Source organism: Drosophila grimshawi, unplaced genomic scaffold, assembly GCF_018153295.1.
Source record: "Drosophila grimshawi isolate 15287-2541.00 unplaced genomic scaffold, ASM1815329v1 contig_1367, whole genome shotgun sequence".
NCBI classification, from domain to species: Eukaryota; Metazoa; Arthropoda; class Insecta; order Diptera; family Drosophilidae; genus Drosophila; species Drosophila grimshawi.
Window position 1 is genome coordinate 7,893,060 of NW_025062889.1, and position 14,511 is coordinate 7,907,570.

At 40.5% G+C, this 14,511-nt stretch overlaps 2 protein-coding genes across 2 annotated transcripts in view; both read right to left on the minus strand.

The window, feature by feature from the left end:
• LOC6559127 (Down syndrome cell adhesion molecule-like protein Dscam2) overlaps nucleotides 1-8,886 on the minus strand; it is a 67,518-nt gene extending 58,632 nt beyond the window's left edge. Inside the window, exons 1-2 of the mRNA XM_043214607.1 lie at nucleotides 8,464-8,886; nucleotides 2,671-2,897 (exon numbers count right to left, since the gene is read on the minus strand). Of these exons, the coding sequence (XP_043070542.1) occupies nucleotides 2,671-2,737 (67 nt within the window). The 5' untranslated portion in view covers nucleotides 2,738-2,897; nucleotides 8,464-8,886. The remainder of the gene's footprint in view (nucleotides 1-2,670; nucleotides 2,898-8,463) is intronic.
• Nucleotides 8,887-9,903: 1,017 nt separating this feature from the next.
• LOC6559128 (kinesin-like protein costa) lies at nucleotides 9,904-14,505 on the minus strand. Its single transcript, XM_001986030.2, has 4 exons — nucleotides 13,801-14,505; nucleotides 12,988-13,711; nucleotides 12,498-12,925; nucleotides 9,904-12,301 (listed from the first exon to the last, which is right to left on the minus strand). The coding sequence occupies exons 1-4, from the start codon at nucleotides 14,438-14,440 to the stop codon at nucleotides 10,416-10,418; spliced, it is 3,678 nt and encodes a 1,225-aa protein (XP_001986066.1). The 5' UTR covers nucleotides 14,441-14,505; the 3' UTR covers nucleotides 9,904-10,415.
• Between the last annotated feature and the right edge of the window lie 6 nt (nucleotides 14,506-14,511).

Below are 14,511 nucleotides of genomic sequence, written 5' to 3' on the forward strand. Positions count from 1 at the left end.
GTGTGGAGCGTCTCTCATTCTCATCTCGCACTTGAGGCATGTCGTTCTATTGAAGACAATTTATGAGTGCTTTGGGATTACGTAATGTCTTCCAGAAGACTTACAATACTATTGCCATGATCGGTGGATTGCGCCAAAAAAACTAATGGGATACTCCACATATTAAGCACAACTGAAAATCTACAATTCTAAACATGGTTATAAAGCTTAATATATTTTGTTACGACGTGCTTTTTGTTAACTTTTCTAGGTCAGGTAAGAAGATCCCCCATTGTTTGCTAAATATGCTCAAAATCAATTAAGCTTAGTAATTTCTTGCTGTTTGCGGCTAACGAGCTTCTAACTGCTCATTTTCATTTTCTCCTTATACTTACCTAAGTTAAGATAAGTCCCAAACAAAGATGTCATCATATCTCTAACAATTAGCTATACAAGCATTAGTTGTGTACAGATTGTTAAAAGATTTTTATTTCCAAAGTACTCTCTAAACTCTTTTCATTATCTTATAAGAATTTTTAGTGAATATAACTGCCAGTTAGAATTTAGAATAAGAATTCCCCTACAATTAGAATAAGCAAGATAAAACTGACAAGAAAATAAAAAACCATTAAAATGTCATTAACAGCGAAAGAAATTAATTCACATTCATTCAGCTGAATACATGAATACATTCGTGATAAGCCTCTAAATATTATGCTAGTCTCTATTCATTTTATTCGCGCTGTGTGTAAATTGTTCGCTTCCTGTAGATTTTACCATTTGTGAGTCTGTGAGTTGAATTTCAAACCAATTGAATTAAATGCGAATTAAATGCGTTGCTGCAGCCAACGAAAATAAAAGATGCATTTAGCTTACTATGTTACATACATATGTATAAATATGTTTACATACATGTGCCTCTATTTGTAGCTGTGATAAAAGCTTGTTTACATTTTGCTCTGTCTACACACAGCTGTGAGGCAAAATTGGCGCAAAATGTTTTTAATCAATTTAAATTGAATGATGACCCGCACAATCAGCGCAAGCTCGACAGAAATAATTGTAGCATTGTATCTTTTACTTTGCATCTTGTATCTTACAGTGTGCTGGCTTTTGAAGAGCTTTGAATAAAAATTGTTATATTTCTAGCATGCTATTTTTACAATGTTTTATAAATTGTATTGTTATTTTTATTGGGCTTGATCTACATTCGCATTTAATTTGTTTCGAATTCTTTTTTACATTCCAAACATGTACAATCACATAACTATTAATGCGCATGAAATTTTTAATTATTTTATTTTTTCACAACTCGACAGAAAATTTAATTTTAACACGCGACCCACAAAGTTTCATTTTTTTTTATAGTTTTTTTCACATTTTTGTGTGGATTATGTTTTGTGCAGTTTTCTTGTGCTCCTCGTTTGGGCTTGTTTATTTATAGCTTGTTCGCAAAATGGACGAATTCTTCTTTTCCTCATTTTTAATTTAATGTAAATTAAGCATACGCCACGTGGGCCGCAATCATATACGTTTGTTTTGCGTACAATTTATGAATATCAAACAAGGTATGATGGTTACAGCTGTCTGACCTTAAATTGAAAGCAGACGCTCCAAAAACTGTATAAATTAAATAGAGCCCGCTTATGGCAAATGAGACAATCAAATTCATTGTTGATCGTATCGGAGCGGGTCAAATGCTTGAACCAATCAATTGCGTATTGTGAAGGTTGGAAAATCAGATTCAGAAATGCGCCAATTCAGTATTCAGCATTACTCAGTGTTTCAGTATAAATGCGCCAGTATTTAATTATTTTCAATTAATGATATTTGCATTGTAAATGCTTACTACACAACATGCATATTATAAATGTTATCTACATTGCATGCTGACTAACTTAAAGGCATACATTCCGTACAATTTGACCCACTAAAGAGTTACCATCAAAAGAGTGGTATTTGTAGCACTAATTACAAAGCGTATGAAATCATTTTTTCATTTAGCAGAGCAAAGGCAATGAACTGCAGTTTATCTGCTGCTTAAGGCAGAGTAATGCACAGATACAGAAAATATAGGAATGGATTTTGAACGAGCCCGTCGAGTACATATAACAAGAAAGCAAACATTCTGAGCAGCTACAGTGAAACAAATGTAAGCGCAATTAATAATGTGTAGCAGTTGTAAACGTTCATCAGACTGTCTGTTATTTAGAACATGTCAACAAGATAAAACAAAAAGAAAAGCGTAACACAACCCAAAAGTTAAACCGTCCAAACAGAGGCAAGAATTTGAAAACAGAAACATTGCACAATTCCAACAAATGTATATTTTGATTTTAGCTTTTTCTAACGTTCTATTTGTATACTCTAGCCGCAAATAAAGAAAGAGTTGATTGAGTTTTATTAAAGCTTAAATATCACTTTCGACAGCATTAATTCATAACAAAATTTGTTGTCTTAAGATAACTCTGTTTACATTTTTTGTATGTTATTATTTCAAGAGAAATAAATTATATTTTGGAAAATTATGAGTATACGCAACTTTGGTTTGTTATTCCATCTATTAATCATATTTGTCGTTCAGAATCTTTTTGTTTTGACGCATGGATTTCAATCAGATTTTCAAGTGCTGTCTCAAGTGAACATTTGTAAAATATATTTTCCACTGAAGAATCATGAAAAATTACTCACCAAGAAGAGCAACAGCTGCGCACAGTGTTAGCCATTTAAGGCCTTCGTTGGGTATCATTTTGACCATTTTGTAGGCTGTTCGGTATTCTTCTGTTTTCTTTTAGTATTCCTCTCGGGGTTGGCCGCTGACTGTATCGATTTTTATACGAACAAATAAACACCCTTTATAGGCACACACGCGACCGCGATGGTTGGTGAGGTTAGGAGTTAAACCGGTGACTCAGCTGCTGCAATGAGAAATATAATAATATTGTTGGGGTTAAGATAGCGAATAAAAATTGACTTCCGTAGATGCTAGTGTGTAATTGGAATGGAATGTTCAAGCTAACAAAATATTTAGCTAAAAATGTGATTCACTTTATAGCCAATATAATCAAAGATCATCTGGGTATTGTACAGTGGGAAAAATAATTGTCTTAGAATTGAGTAAATCTAACTAAATATTTTAGAAATTATTTCTAACTTGATTTTTTTTTATTTGATAATTTTTTTAATATAAGAAATCGTAGGAAATTCAACCCATATTCGGAGATACCATGAAATCACTAAGGCTTACACACATATTCTTCTCAGTGTGCCCAATATTAATATTATTCAGTCTTCTCTCTAACCCGTTGCAGGTTTTAATTACAACAGTGTGTAATATGTAAGCATCGATTTTAATTCACAAAGCTTGCAAAGAACAGCAACAACAACGACTACTTTTCCAGTGCTAATGAAATGCAAGTAATTTGATTAGGCAAGCAGCAACCCCCTCAACAACCCGTTCGGCAACCCGTTCGACAACCCCATTGACAACCCCTCGAAGCAGAGCTTAGCACAACAATAAATAAACCTTCGTCAGAGCCCGCACAACCTGCTGGACGTGCAAAATTGCTATTGCAAAATACGTTGCACAGTGTAAACTGATAGGTGAATGTGGGCGGAAGGGGCTGGCAAGCTATCAATTTGTGTGGTCCTTAACCTCAATCGGATTTCAATGATATTAAAATAGTAACAAGCTCGAAAAACTTGACAGACTGTCTATAAAATATTTGAGGAAAGGAGATGTGAAAACTTTGACTGAGAAGCTACAATAAAATGGTATCAAACGTAAATTTCACATTTCTAGATTTTCAAATACGAATGCCTTTTAATTTATTTATGAATCTGTTAAGCCACAACATTTTATGGGCGCTGCTCGGTCACAGTTCACACTGCAGTTCAACTTGACAACCTGCCCCGCCCTCGGCAAGCGTAATACATTTATGTAAATCCATCAAAGTAATCGCGCCAAACAATTTGTCCGCATTGATGCCACATATGGCAGTCGCATTAGAGACCCGCAGACTTGTGACGCGGAACTTGCGACAACGCCAACTGTTTATAAAGCCATACAAACGATTAGCGAAAAGAAAAATAGACAGAAAGCATAGAAGGGAACAGAGTTATTGTCTAGATGCAGAAGATTAAATACCCTTGTCAATGATATATGTATCTTTTAAAAAGTTCCTGCTAAAAGTAAATATTGTCGAATTTTAAGAATTTCTATGACAGCATTAATCAAGTTTCACTAATTAAGTTTCATTTTTAATGAAACGTTTGTATGATATATGATATTACATAGTAACCAGAGCTTAAATAAAGTCTTCACTCAAAATAGTTGTTGTCAAGTTCTAAAAACTTAAAATATAGCTTAATGTTTTCTCCGTTGAATATTGATCAAACTTAGCTAAAATAAAAAATTGTTAATGTCAATTTGTATATTCTATTTCTACGACAAATTCCGTCTGCAGTAGTAATATGAATCTACACCAAATTGTATTCTTGAAAATATATTCTTATATATCCCATATCATATCTATAATAACCTCGGCGAGGGTGTTTGAAAGTGGAAAATGCAACTACTCACGCTGGTGGATGTCATTAATTAAACCTCAAATGGCCAAATGGTTGGCAACGGGGCTATAGAAAATCCACTTCGATGTCGTCTTGCGCCTTTTGTCATCCATAAAGTATCAGGCATCATCTCCCCTCCTGCCTCCCATCACCTCCACCCAAAACATTCGCGTGCCTTAAAAACTTTATGACTGGCAGGAAGTCACGATTCCACACACACACACACACACACACACACACACACAAAACACATACACGAGTTTTTCTTTCTACATATATATCTATCAATTTCTATGGACTGTCTGTGTTTCAGTTTGACATATGCCTACGATAGACTCAACGACAACATGAACTTGCCATAGACGCGGACATGGATGTCAACATGGAACGTGAAACAGCTTCGAACTAGCTGCCTGTCTGTCTGTTTGTGTGTCTGTTTGTCTTGCCGTCTGTCTTGGCATGTGTCTTTAGCTTAGCTGAAGATTTGGACAACATTCATCTATGAATTCCAGCGACAATTTGTTCGCTTTTTAACGCTTAATTAAAACTTAAGTGGATTTATTCCCCAGCAACCAAATTCTGATCAAATGCCAAAAGCTCTCGTCTCTTGTTTTATTTTCGATGCTCAACTTTTATTTTATGAGCAGCTAATGAATTTTATTTTACACTCTACTACAACTATTATTTCCATCTGTATTTCAAGTTTATGATTTGATGTTGTCAGAGGGTTGCAACGAAGGAGGGAGGTAGCAGGCGCAGTCGCAGCAGCTGAACTTGGCACGTGGCCAGTAAAATGAAGGGAGGATCAGCCTAAACAAATGTTAGCTTTCGAATTGGTTTAATGAACTCCAACCAGGGAAGTTAACAACGCAATTGAATAGTTCTGGTTGGACTACGACGCAGTTGCACAGCTGCGCAGGCGACTTTAGGGTGGGAAAGAGAATTTCCATATTCTAGATAGCTGGTAGCAAATAGTGGGGTGGAAAAACTCACTGACTACAACATCTATCTGATCACATTCGAGAACTGCCCAACTAGATATTTATATCGTATTGTTAAATGAAAAAACTCGCACACATAAAATTAAACTTGCACCCTACATTTTAGACAGTTCGGTTTTAAATCGAACTTTCTATAAATTAATTTTAAATTTATTCCAGGCCATATTTTTCTCTGAGTGTGGTAAGCAATAACAACATATCATCCTGTGCTGCTCCCATCAAATTTGTTATGAGGCATCATCTGTTGCCTTGAACATGATTCAGCTGCCGACTTTACAGCATTGGATGAGAGACAAAACGATACAATGCTTAAACATATGCCAAAAACTGCCAGTCTCAATTTAGAAAACATCTGGTAATCAGTCATCAGCAGGCAATATCCATAAACTACACAGTTCTACCCATTATTCTACATTAAATTAACAAATTTTCTGTGCATTTTGTTAGTAATTAAAAAACTATGAAAGCCAAGTAGAATTTTAAATTTAAAGACATTTTAAATGTGTCTTATATAGCACAAAATTCACATTCATAAAATAAATAAATAATCTGCTTCCCGGAAATTAAAGTTTTGTGTGCAACGCAATATTTAAGGCATTTAAAATTTTCGTCATTTTTACAAAGTGACATTCAAATCCTCAATTTAATTTGGGCGGAACCGAGAGAGCCTCAATCGCGTGGTAACATCAGCGAATTACAAATTTTATTACTCATTCTTGTTTTACTTTTTCCGTCGGATGGCAACTTAAAATGCCTGTCAGTGCATTAGGGTGCCTGTCGAGCCAATAAATTTTGCAATTTACTGCAGCGAAATGCTTTTTTTTCTCATATCAAAATCAGAGAGGGGTGGATGAGCAGAGGATGTCTGCTCCACAAAGTGCAGTGGCCTGCTGCAGGGTCAATCCACATTCGCATTCGCATCCGTCCATCGTTCGTCATCAGCCGGAAAGGAACAACAACCGTCCCATTGTCCAGTTTGCCTCTGTTCCATGGTCCATGGTCCATACTCTCATGTTCAGTGACCCATTGGTTTGCTGCATGCTGCGCCTAATTGAGAGTCAAGTGCACTTACGGCCAACAACAGCAACAAAAATCGACTACTTTTGTTTGACTGCCTTGCCTTATTTGGCTAACCGGTTTGTGTTTCCGTTCCCCACTTTACCCTTTGGCCAATGGCCATTGACATTTTATGCAGCAGTCAAAATCAATATTTTCTATTTACTCAGCTCTGACCTGACGTAGCTGTGATTCACAAGGATGCGGAAAAAAGGATGAGAACATCTTGGAAGATAGGAGAAGCTCTTTGAAGAACATTTACAAAAAAAAACAAACTGCAAATAATTTTATGAGAAAATCATAAATTCTGAAAAGGACGCCAATAGTTTATTGACATTTTTAAAATTTGTTCTATTAAAAAATCCAAATAGACTTTTGACGTTAATTTATTTAAATATTTAGTTTTGATTTCATCTTAATTAATATGAGTCGACATCCAAAAGAAAACCAATAAAAAATATAATTCAAATGAAGTCAAATTTAAGATAATTAAAATAATGCTTTTCAAAATTTAATTTCAAGAAAATTAAATCTTACAAATTATATTTCAATATATATTATGGATATACAATTTATATTTATTCAAATTTTATGCGACTTATGCAAATTTAGGGCGTTAAAAATTTGATATGCATTGCACATGTTTAAAGCAAATCAATAAGCACAGACGAGTAACAAAAACAAATTGAAGAAGCTACTCGCAGAATGAGCATCAGCAACAGCAGCAGCCAAAAACTCCGCCTAGCAACAGGACATGAGAATGACGATGACTAAGGAGAGGCCAAAATGAGGAAACGACCTGCAGAAATGCAGACCTCCTGCAGACAGGCACAAGGACGAAGGCGAAAAGGACGAAAGGCAGCCGAAAGGCGCAACACTTGCAAAATAAAATAAAGAAAACTATACGTGGAAAAAACTGTTCGAAGCGACAGCTGCACAGGATTTCGTTGAGATGCTGACAGCAAACGGGACGAGTTTTCTATTCAGTTGAGGGTTGCTCTCACACAGATACACACACACACACACACAGACACTCATACACACATAAGCAGCTGAGCACAATGAGTGCTGCGCGTATGTGTGCCACATGGAAACATGGAAAAAGGATTTTAGAAAAGATGCTTCAAAATGAAGTGTTTGGCAAAGGGCCGCAGCCTGCCTGAGTAGGGAAAAACTACCTGACAAAGACCAAGACAAAACCATGGCTCAGGCTCAGGTTGCATACACACACACACATACACACACGTACGCAAACAGGGACAACGCAGAGTTGCTTTGATTGCTGTGTGTGAAATGCAAAGCGCATGCGCAAAAAAAAAAAATTCACCAAACAAATGCACGCAAAGAGCATTTTAGCAAAATGCCAAATTCTAAATGAAAATGTCTGAAATAACAGCGAATTCTTAGCAGAAACAGCACAGCGAATATTACAATTTATAATTTTTTTAAATTTCTGTCATTTTGTGCAGTCGAAATGCGTTTAACAGCTGCTGAAACATTCGCATTGCAATTCGACAGTACACACCCTTTTGTGTGTGTGAGTGTGTGTGTGAGGGTGTGTGAGTGTGCAGAATGTAACAAAATTGTTTTTCGCCAAAGGGAAAACTTTAGTTCCTGGCGAAAAATCAATAGGAAGCTGTGCCATTTTAACAAAATATAGCTCGTCAAAAATAAAACAAATTCCAAATTTATGGCACAAATAGTAAAGCACTCAATTTGGGCTTGTAGGGGGCAATTGGAGGGGTGGGTGTGGGTGTGGGTGTGAAACTAACAGCAACAACAACAACAATAACAATATGAACAGACAAAGAAGTAGCCAGACAGCTACAAAGTAGACCGTTAAATAATGTTGACTTACCGTTTAGGCGAGTTGTGGTTTGATTAGATTCGATTTAGTTATTTTTTAAGCACAAATCACTTTTGATTGTGAGCAAATTTTGATAACAGGGTGCCACTAATCCACTGCTGTGGCGACTCTGCACAAAAAAAGCTGATAACCTGCAACAACAGCAGACGCTGCTGCCTTTTTTTGGCGCTGTGCTCTGCTTTTAGATTTGTATTATTTTTATTTATTGCTTTTGCTTTTGCATTTTATTTAACTTTATTTTCACAAACACACACACAAAGCGCGCTTACCGACAGAACCAACCACCACAAGCAAAACTGGTTTGCGGGGGTGTGAGTACCGCGGACCGTAAACGGTGTGTGTAGCCACACACAACTACACGTACACAGACACAAACGAACTGAGGCGCACACACACTATGAATTAACGTAGACGTAAGCTCCGACTCTCGATATGTTCGACAGTGATCTCTCGACGGTCCAAACCAGACTGAATTGCCTTTATGACTAGCTGTTAGTCGAGAGCGGCCGGCCTGCACTCTCGTGTTCGTTTACATTGCCCTCTGAGTGTGTGCGTGTAGGGGTATTTGTTTGGGAAATTTAGCTGGGATATTATGAGGGGACACCTGTTGATATCAGTGTGCGTGCGTGTGTGCGTGCGTGTGTGTGTGAGAAAATACATGTTGCGCTCAGGTCAGCTAGTAAAAATATGCTACGAAATAATTATGTAACGGCTATTAAATGTATTCTATTCACTACAGCCATTACTAGAAATAAAAAGATACACATCCGTGGTACAATTGTAACAAAAAGGGTAATTGATTTATTTGCTGTTAGAGTGGACCTTTTTAAATGAAAATAAATTATAATAGATTAAAAAGTCATACCAATATGTGTTATTTATATTTATATTTTATTTTATATTCTGCACTCTGAAACAAATTTTGTTTAATTAAACGCCAAACAATATTTTTGTTAAAATACTTTTATTCGGAATATGATTTTGATATTAAGCATATATGCATTATACTCATAATTCTTCGCATTGTTAATTTTTAAATCAAACACAACCTAAATGCTTTTACCATACAGAAGACATACAGTCACTTACATATAACTACAAATATATTGTAAGTATTTTTATATGAATAAATTGTGGGTAAATATATAGATATATATATATAACATAAAGACAAATGCTGAGATTTACTGAGATTTGGTTTAATTGGATGGGAAGATAAAGATATACATATTTAACATTTCTGAGGTTATTTGAGCACTTCGTAAATGAGTCAGTTTGGGGAAGACACTTTAATTAATACAATTATTTAAAAAACTAAATATAAAACTAATAAATAGCACTTGCTGGAACTGAGACTTAAAACATAAAGTAAATGCGAAAATGCTAAATAACTTAAATTAATATATATGTATATAAGGATGTACAATGTATGTACATAAAACGCAGAGATTCCATTAATTACTTAAGTATTACATTTTGAGCGAGTTATTTGCGATTTCCATTTTTGTATTGGGATTGCTGAGTTTTGTGAGTATTTTAAGTAACAATTGTCAAGTCTTTATTACATTTAGCCAGTCGAAGGGAGACCTTTGTTTTTTAAGTGTATTTAAATGCTGCAGTTGAGAGTCAGAAAACCATGGTGAATAATAAGTCTATTTGTGACTTGAGTGTGGACGTATTTCTTCAGTACATATATCCATATATCAAAGAGATGAAGAGAGTGAGAAGAGAGCATTTACAGTTGACTTTTGATGGATATCCAATCCTACTTAAGAGAGACTTCGAATGAGATGCGTGTATGTGTGCTACATTTATCAGAGAAATATGACAACTAACTGTTGATCGCCAAGCGAGCATCTACTCTTTCTCTCTCTGTTTCTCTTTCCCACTCTCTTTGAAGAGAGTCTGTTGAATTAAGCGCTAAATTCGTGGGTATTTTTTTTCTAATTTTGACGCGTTGCATCCTGTATAATAATTTTATTCTTTTGTCGCGTCACCTTTGTGGACGTCGGAGCGGGCATCAACCGCTTCAGCTGATCCTGATTGATACTGACCAGCGCCCTCTCCTTGCTCTTGCTTGAAGTGGCTGCTCCACTCGTAGTCGCTGTTGCAGCTGCTTTTGTTGTGGTTGTTGTTGCTGATTTTGTTGTTGTTGCCGCCGCCGCTGTGGTTGTTGTTGTCTCAATCAACGCTGTCGACTCATCCGCCGTGGATGATGAACCCGCGGCAGCAGCTGCTGCCGATGCATATCGTGTGAGCACCTGAAATTTGGCAAAGATATTGCGGCCACTGCTACGCTCCTTATCCTTGTACTTGTCGAGAACGGTGGGTTTGACCTGAACCTGAGCAGGCGGTGCCTTCAGCAGTGCCTTATTATTATTGCCAGCCGCCGCCGCCTTGTAAAAGTCCAGTTCGTAGTCGAAATCGCTGCTGGTCGTGGCACCAGCACCAGTTGGAGCCAGAGCACGTTCGCCATAGCTAGCAGAGCTGGCCGATGTTTCCGCTGCCAGATGACGCAGCATAAGCGTTAGCTTCGTTTCGTGCTGACGCTGGAGAAGCACCGCATTGCGTTCACCCTCGAGTCGGGCTTGACGCACTGCGTTCGAGAGGACACGCTCCTTCCATTCCCAGGCGTCGCGTTCCCGTTCCAACTGCACCAGTTGCTGTTCCAGTTTGCGTGAGGAGTCCCGCAGATCGATGACCTTCACGAAATACTTATAGAGCAGAGTGCGCATCTCCTCCGAGGAGAGCTTGTTGAGGCGTGCCATTAGCATCTGTTCACCCTTCTCGCGCTGCTGCCGCTCGGTGGACAAATCGATGGATTTGTGGCCACAGATCAGTTCGTTCTTGAACTCGATGGCCTCATCGATGGCCATGATAGCCTCATCACATTCCAACAGCTTGCGCTCCTCCCGTTGCGTCAGCATTTTGTCCCGCTTCAGCTTGCGATCCAGGGTGCATCGCTGCTCGAGCAGATGATCCCGAGTTCGGCGCAGATTGCGTATCTCGTGGCGCAGGCTCTCTTGTTGGGCGGGGGATTGTTCGCCCGCATCCCACTGCTCCAGATTCTCGGACTTCTCGCGCAGTATGTGATCCAGGTGGGTGATCCGTGCCTGCACCGCTTTCAGCTGATCGGGATTCGGCTCCAGCTTGACTAGTGTTGCCTCCTTCAGGCTCTTGAGTTCGGCTTCCAGCTGATCCCGCAATTTGCACTCCTTCTTCAGTTTCTTTTGCAACTCGTCGATTTGTTTGCGCGACTCGGCAACGGATTGTTGCAGTTTCTTCAGCTTCTGGCCACTCTCGCCTGCAATGTGCTTCATGGAGCTGAGATCCTGCAGTCGCTGTTCGATGTGCGCTATAATCGCACCATAGCGTTCAATTTCCGCCTTCTCCTTGCCCTGAACCAGCGCCTTGGCCAGATGCTTCTTGGCCTTCTCGCATTCCGCATCCAGTTTAGCCTTTTTCTTGTGGAATCGTTGCTTGGCATGGGTGCGCGTCTCTCGATTCTTCACCAGCTCACTGATAATGTTCTGCTTCAGCTGCATCGTTTGTTCAATTTCCTTCAACTGTCGCTGCCGTCCCTCAATCTCCGCATGCAATTTGCGCAGCTTCTTCTGCACCTGCTCAATGGGTCCATTAGCACCGACTCCTGCAGCGGTGGCAGTGGCGACAACGCTGCCAGCGCCTGCTGCTGCTGCTGCACTCTCCAGCGGATCGAATTCGGGCGAAACTTCAGCGCCAACCGTTGCCTGCTGGGAGGCAACGCGATTTAGCATTGCCAGTTCAGCACTGCTCAAACTGGCGCCCGGCTGTATGCTCCGGCGACGTCCTAAAAGTGATTAGAAAAAACGCAGATTAGTGAAAACAGTGAATACTTTTCCTGAAGGGATTGAATGTGGGAGAGATTAGTGATAATATTCCTCTTGTAGGTAGACGCACTTCTTGTGGGGATTTCTTCTCCGTTGGTTTTTTTTATAATAATAGTTCAATTATATATTCAAGTTTAAACCCTTTCTTAAACTTACCACCAATGCTGGCTTTTCGCTCATCACACTTTTCCAGCTGAGTGGCTGTCTCTTGGGTGGCAGGTTCGCGTTCCTTGTCCTGGCTGTGCATAACCGCTTTGGGCTGCTTGAGCATGAAGTCCTCGTGCTTGGCTTGGATCAGGGCATTCGTCTTCTCACGAAACTCAACCATGAGGCTGTCGAGCTTCTCGTCGAGATCGGGACGCTGTGACTCATTGTCGGTGTCATTGTCTGAGTTCTGTTGACAGGAGGTTTCCGGCTCACTGATGGACTCCTCGGGCTCCTCGGCCTCCTGTATGGGCACCAGCGCCTTCTGGTTGCGCAACGCTTCACTGGAACTGAGGCAATCCTCGCACTCTTGCTTCAAGAAGAGCCACTCCTCGATCTGTTCCTTCTCCAGCTCTGTCACAGCAGTTGAACCCATTAGCCTGAGAGATAAAAAAAAAATGTTATCAAGATGAGCTGCTTCAGTTTCTGGTCATCCACTCACTTGGCAAAGAGTCCCTCGGCATTGGAGACCAGTTTGAACCACTGACTGGCCGCAAACTGGAGGCCAAAGTTGTCCCCGTTGGGTGTCGAAACGGCCGCAATGAGAGCAGCTGTGGCTGCCGATGCCGTATCATTGGGCAATGCCTCCGGCGAAATGGGCGTATTGTCATCGGAGAAGGTGTTCATGATGACATAGTTGCGTACGCATTGCACCTTGAAGCCAAATTGCAGATTACCAAGTGTCTCCGACAGATTCTCCTCCAGCGGCGACACACACATAATGACCAAAGTCTGGGCACGACCCCCAAACGAGTCCTTGAGCAGTGTGGTAAGTGTTGTCTGGCCATAGGGTATGTTGCCATTGACGCCATACATAATGCTCGGATCGGTCAGTGTGTTCACCACCTGCTCGAGCATCTGCAGTCCGGCGTCGCGTGGATGTCCTGGGGGTGGCTCACCCCAACGCTCGCTGGCGCACAGATCCGAGAAACTGGCCGTGGATAAGCGATGCTGAATCATGCCCTCTTTGGACACCCACTGCTGCTCCAGCGTCAGCGTGAAGAGCGTGTGCGCTGGTGACTGTTGCTGCTTGTTGCTCAAGCCCAAGTGCAGCCAGTGGAAAACCTCCTCCACATTGGTGCAGTGCACATTGCCCATGCCCAGCAGATCGCGAATTTCGCCATTGCAAATCTCCACAAATCCCACATTGACGGCATAGGTGCGATCTAAAACAAAAGAGAAAAGATAAAGTTGTATTAAAATTGAGATTGTATTTAATAAATGTTTTCATAAGTAGTTGTTTTGTTTTGCCCACCTGAATGCGCTGCAATGTGTGTAAAGATCTCCCTAACACAACGCTGAACGACACCCTGATCCGCCTCGCCATAGACACACTCAAAGCCATGGCCATAGAGCGTAAACGTTTTGCCTGTTCCACGCTGTCCAAATGTGACCACCGAAGCATCGAATCCCTCCAGGAACAGACTGATCAGAGGGAAGACCGTCTGGTGGTAGACTTCACACTGTGTGGTGCTGCTGGGCAGCGCATGTGTCACGGGTATGGTGTGGGCGCCCACCTGTATTAGGCCCGCCGCAATGCTGTCCAGCCCCGCACCGCCGGGCAGAGCGCTGGGCAAGCCGAGTGCCGAGAGGGCGATTGGTATCGCTTGCACGCAGCAGCCATTGCCATTGGCATCGTCCGCATCTTCCTGCTCATTTGTATGCAGCTCACTGTTGCCGTTCGCATCAATTAATGTGGTCTGCGGTGGTGCTGGTGGTGTTGGTGTAGGGGACGATGGGGCAGGTGGGGGAGTCGGGGAGATGAGCTCCGATTGCGGTTTGTCTGCTGCTGCTGCTGCTGCGTCGCCATCGTCGTTAGGCGCTTTCTGCTTGGACTTGTTGAGCAGTTGTGTGTGAGGATAAATGCGCACAGCCACTTGAATGGGTATTTCCATTGTTTGATGTCGCTTTGGCAACCGTTTTTCACTTTGAATTGGGCATTTTTGTGTACGTTTCGCACATCTTA